Source organism: Aptenodytes forsteri, unplaced genomic scaffold, assembly GCF_000699145.1.
Source record: "Aptenodytes forsteri isolate BGI_AS27 unplaced genomic scaffold, ASM69914v1 Scaffold302, whole genome shotgun sequence".
In the NCBI taxonomy this organism is placed as follows: Eukaryota; Metazoa; Chordata; class Aves; order Sphenisciformes; family Spheniscidae; genus Aptenodytes; species Aptenodytes forsteri.
This window is the reverse complement of record NW_008794555.1, coordinates 93,109-98,519: the sequence shown is the minus strand read 5'-3', so window position 1 is coordinate 98,519 and position 5,411 is coordinate 93,109. Positions and strand designations below refer to the sequence as shown.

At 64.2% G+C, this 5,411-nt stretch overlaps 1 protein-coding gene across 1 annotated transcript in view; it reads left to right on the top strand.

The window, feature by feature from the left end:
- Nucleotides 1-5,411, top strand: part of SND1 (staphylococcal nuclease and tudor domain containing 1) — a gene marked incomplete at its 3' end in the record, with an annotated part of 143,498 nt that overhangs the window by 76,692 nt on the left and 61,395 nt on the right. Inside the window, exon 13 of the mRNA XM_009272444.1 lies at nucleotides 3,522-3,632. Within this exon, the coding sequence (XP_009270719.1) occupies nucleotides 3,522-3,632 (111 nt within the window). The remainder of the gene's footprint in view (nucleotides 1-3,521; nucleotides 3,633-5,411) is intronic.

Genomic DNA, 5,411 nt, shown 5'->3' with positions numbered 1-5,411 from the left:
CGTGGCTGGGATGGGGAGCGGGACGCAGGGCTGGGGGCTGTGTGGGTGCGTTGAGGGGGGGGCTGATGGCCCCTGGGGGGACAGGTCCCATGGGGTCTGTCCTCCCCCGTCCTCCTCTCTAGCAGGTGAATATGAGAGCCTGAATTATACCGCACAGCGCAGCAGGGTGCAGGAAGGGTGCCCTCGCCCCATGGGTGGGGGGCAGGCGGCTTCTCTCCTCCCCATCACCCCACAAGGCAGAGTTCCCGGGTACCTCTGACCCTGCCAGACCCATTCGGGCTCTCAGGTTAATGAGGATGGAGGCAGGGACCGGGGGTCTCTCTGGCATCCCCCATGCCCTGACGGGGTTCCAGCCCAGCCGGCTGCGGGCTGTGCCCGCCCAGGACCCACCGCAAGCGCTGCGTCGCGCCAGGGAACCAATGTGCTCGCTCCAGGTTTGGCATTCCTGGGGTGGAGGCAGCTTTTCCTTCCACTGGAAGAGCATGAACCCGGGCAAGAGCTGGTCCTGGGCTGCGGGACCCGCTGCCCAGGGGAAAGAGGGGGTCTGGGCACCCAGCACGGGCAGTGCCAGGGCAGACAGGGGTGCCTGGGGGGGTTAGCCCCTGCTAACCGCACGGGGTTAGATAACCCCTCGTTAGGCTAATTCTCCTTTGCAGATGGCGCAGGGCTCTGCGGCGGAGCAGAAGTGTTTGCTGGGGGAACAGCTGGTGCCCAGTGCTGGAGCCATGCAGGGTCCCAGCACGGCTGCTCGGGGCAGGGAAACTGAGGCAGCTGGGCACTGCAGCATCCCCGCAAGCCCTGTGGCCGCCCAATGCCTCTCGTTTGCTCTCGGTCCCCGCCAGCCACGGAATGTCGTCTCTGAAACCTGAATGGGAGAGCGGGAGCGGAGGCTCGGTGGCCCCGCACTGGGAGTGCAGCCCCTGGGGGAGGCAATGCTGGCGCTGAGGAGGGGTCCCCCCGGCCGGGTGCCTCCTGCACCACGGCTGATGCTCGGGGGTGGCAGCAGCCGGGACCGGCACCTTTTGGGTCCAAATCAGTGGTTGCGCCGGGTGCCTCCATCCCCTCTTGCAGAGCCCATTGGGGACCAAAAAGCCGGAGGGAGCACGGCCGCCCTCCCCGTGCGCAGCCCCAGCCTGTCCCCGCTCCTTTAGGACCCAGCAGCGCAGTGGGAGCAAACTCTGGCAATTTTGCTTGTCTTATAAAAAGCCATAACCATGATATTGCTGAATAAATGAAGCCATCAAACAGAGGTGGCAACAAGATTACAACACTTCACAAGTGCTGGGGGCAGAATAAAATTGTCCGTTTAGCAAGCAGATGGAGCGCTTGCTAGCACAGTTGTTTCCTGATACTTTCCATGTTGGGTTTCAATCTCCTTCGCTATTCCCAGATCCTGTCCCCCCTGCCCCCCTTTGCTCTCTTCCCCAGAACGGGGCTTGGGCGATGGGTGGGGATGGAGCAGCCCCGACGGTGCAGCGTGCAGGGTGCAGGGCAAGGCAGGGCTGGGCATCTCCTCTGGAAGCTGCAAACCGGGGGGCTGATGGGACCCCCCCAGCCCAGATCCAGCCGGGCTTTGCATGAGCATGGAAATCCCGTCAGGGCTGGAGAGCTGCCTGCTCCCAAGCCCTGGGGTGGGGACATGGGACGTGGGACATGAAGGGGTGCCCCAGGCTGTCTGCCCACGCTGGGGTGGGATGTGACTGTACCAGAAGGAGCCGTCCTGCCCGGGGCTGGTGGTGATTGCCGTTTGGGGCATGTCCCCATGGTGGGTCAGGTTGGGGACGTGCTGCAGATATGCTGCTCCAGGGGTGCAGCCGCAGCTCCCCAACACGTGGGTGGGATGGAGGTGGCATTTCTGGGCGCAGCACCCGCTGAGTAGGGCGCTGCTGCGGCAGGGGCCGGGTGGGCAGCTCTCCCCAGCGTGCCCATCACCAGAGTCTCCGGCCTCAGGTTCGCTCGGGCGTCTCCCCCGGTGTGTGTTGGGCAAAAGTCTCCTGGTGACGAGCATCCCCGCTCATGCAGCGAGTGATGCTCAGGGCTGTGGGACGGCACAGAGGCACGATGCCGAGCGGGAAGCGTGGTTGAGACGGGCTGCGGCTGCCCCCCACGTCCTGCAGCTCCTCGCCGCTTTGGCTTGGCCTCAGACAGCTGGGGGGCTGCAAACTCCATCCCGACCGGAGCTCGCCTGGGGGGCTCCCTCCAGCACCGACCTCGGCTGCTCGTCCTGGCATGGGGGAGCCGGGGCACCTTGTCCTCACTGGCAGAGCCAGGCTGGCACCGAGCTGCTGGGGAGGTCCGGCAGAAGCCCACCGGGAACCTCTCGCAGATCTGTGTGTCTTCGGGGTGCTGCTGCCTCTCACCTCCAAATCGCCCCATGGCTCTGCAGCCCTGCTGGGGGGAACTCATGGGTGGGGACCAGGGCAGGTGTCCCCCCAGCTCATCCCTAACGGGGTCACCTCTCGCCCATTGCTATCAGGCTGTGCCCCGCTGCTCCCAAGGCGCTGGGGACCTGGGGACGGAGCCTCGCACCCAGCTCTGCCCAGCCCCAAACCTTAACATCCCCCGTCAGGGCAGACCGCAGTGTCGGGGGGCCGCAGGGATGCCACGGGTGCCACCAGCCCTGTGCTCGCCTCCCCCTGGCACAGCCTCCTGTTCATGCCCAAAATAGCTGTAGGTGCTTATTCCTGGTTGCTTGGCATTTCGAGCGCTACCTCTGCAGCTGCCTCCTGCTGCAGCTTATTTCCTCGTTTACAAATCCTTTTTTTTTTTTCCCCTGCTCCGAGGCGAGACCTATTTTCAGCTCCCGGTGATGGCTCTGCCCTTCCCCCTCTCCAGGGCAGGGGGTGCTCCCGGGGCTTGTGAATGGATCAGGGGCCCCCCCATACATATATATATATATATATGCCTTTTTTTTTTAAGTAGTGAATTAGCGGTCCGTGCCCTGCCTGTGTAATTGGAGGAGAATTACAGATGCGCTCAGCGAAGTAGAATTTATGAATTTGTTTAGAGCAGCAGAGTGTAATGGCAGCCAATTTACCGCGCCGCCTTGGCACGCGGCGCCCGTTGGCAGCCGTCCCCCGAGCCCGGCCAGTGCCGACCTCCCCTCTCCAATGAGGGGACGGTAGGGATAAAAAAGCAATAGGAAGGTAAAATCAAGGAGGAGGTTCCCATGGCCTGGGGGCGCTGACCACTCTGTTTTTGGGGGGTGGCGTGGGGGTTTTGGGGTGCTGCCAGGAGATCCCCCACTGTGGCAGCCTGGCTCCTGCACGCTCATGTGGGGACCCCTCGGCCGTGCCCAGAAGTCCCTGTTAATTGTGAGATGTTGCTCCAAGCACCTTCCCTTGGCCAGTGGCGTGAAACGGTGTGGGGGTCTCTTCTTCCACCCCCCGGCGGGTCTGACCCCCTCCGGTGTCGGGGTCCGGTGCGATGCACGGGGTCTGGCTATGGTGGGTGCCGGGGCAGATGGGCCCTTCCGCCCCCCCACAAGCTGGTGCTGAGCCCCCCGCTCTTCTCTCTTGCAGCAACATCGCCGAAGCGCTGGTGAGCAAGGGCCTGGCCACCGTCATCCGCTACCGGCAAGACGACGACCAAAGATCCTCGCACTATGACGAGCTCTTGGCTGCGGAGGCTCGGTGAGTGCCGTGCCGGGGTGGTGGTGCTCTCCCAGCTGCAGGGTGCCCGTGCTGCCTCTCGGGGTGTGTCGCAGGGAGGTGCAGAGCTGCACCGCATCCCCCCCATCCCATCCCCGCGGTGTCCCTGCTGCTCGGGGTGGCCTCCCTGCCCTGCATCCCTCCTGGCCGGGGCGAGCATCCTTTCCCCTCCGCAGGCTCTGCAAGGTCTCCGCTCACCTTGGCTCCAGCCCCCCCATGACTCCCCAGCAGCCAAAATTCTCCCCGTGCAGGGCCCGGCTGCGTGTGCCCCCCCCCCCACCCCGACCTCCTCCATGCTGCCAGCGCGCCGCTGGTGCCGCAGATGGGCTCGGCGCTGGCGGAGGGCCAGGCGCGCCGTGAGTCAGTGGGAAACATCGCGCTGCGTAGCGGGTTCTCCATGTTAATGCTGGAGCTGCCTGTAGGCAGCTGAAGGCAGATAACATTTGCAAAACGCCTGGGAGGTTGTTTGGAGTCTCACGGCCCATTGCGTGCATCACGCCGGGGTTCAAAGGGCCCCGCTCCGCTCCTCGGGGCAGCGAGCCCGGCAGAGAGCTGCCGCAGCCTTCCTGCCCCGGCCTGTCTGCCGGAGAAGTAATTGCATTTAAACCCTGTGACGTCCGAGCCGATCCGAAGGACTTGAGACACATTCTGGCCTCCTGTAATTAGGTTGAGGTTATTGTGGTGAGAAAAATGCGTGTGGATGCTTCCCCACGCCATGTCCTCGGCGGAGGCAGCAGAAACGCTGATTTAGGCAGGGGCGCGCTGCCCGCCTTCTCCTCTGCCAGCTGGGAGGAGCGGAAAGGGCTGCATTTTCTGCCTGACCGGGCAGCCCTGCCGGCTCTGCTGCCTGCCTGCACCTCACGTGCGGGCAGGGATGCGCTCAAACAGGTTGTGTCGGGGCCCACAGCCGGCCGGTGCTTGTATGTCACTTGGGTGGGAGGGAAGCGCAAAGCGTTGCCTTCCTCGGGCAGCGCCCGTCTTCCCGAGTTGCTGTCCTGGGGTGCATGGTCCAGGTGTGTGTGCTCCAGGTGTGTGTGGTCCAGGTGTGTGTGCTCCAGATGTGCACAGCTGAGGTTGCACGGTCCAGGTGTGCACAGTCCGGGCATGTGTGATACAGCTTTGCATGGTCCAGGTGTGCATGGCCCAGCTGTGCATGGTCCAGGGTGCATGGCCCAGGCACACGTGACCCAGCTGTGCCCAGTCCAGCTGTGCATGGCCCAGGCATGCACGGTCCAGCTGTTCATGGTCCAGGTGCACATGGTCGACGTTGCACGGTCAAGGTTGCACGGTCCAGATGTGCACAATCCAGGCGTGCACGGTCCAAGTGTGCGTGTTCCAGGTGTGTGTGATCCAGCTGTGCACAGACCAGGAGTGCACAGTTCAGGCGTGCATGGCCCAGGCACATGTGATCCAGGCGTGCACGGTCCAGGTGTGCACGGTCCAGGCATGCACGGTCCAGCTCCCTGCAGGAGGTGATCACATCGTTCAACCCCACTTGCAGCCCAGTGCCCCCTGCACCAGGGCTGGGTCCCTGCCCCACGTCTCCGCATGGAGAGCTGTGCCCGAGCCTTGCTGCTCCGCAGGGAGAAGCCCGGAGCGGGCTGCACCCCATCCATCCTCCCAGATCCTGTCCTACCCATGGGGATGAGCAACGGGCACCCCTTTCCTCTCCCGGCTCGTCTCCCCCCTGGCTGAGCTGCCACCCGCCCTGTGGTTCCCCCGCAGCTGCCAGCTGCCACCCGCCCTGCGGTCCGCTACCGC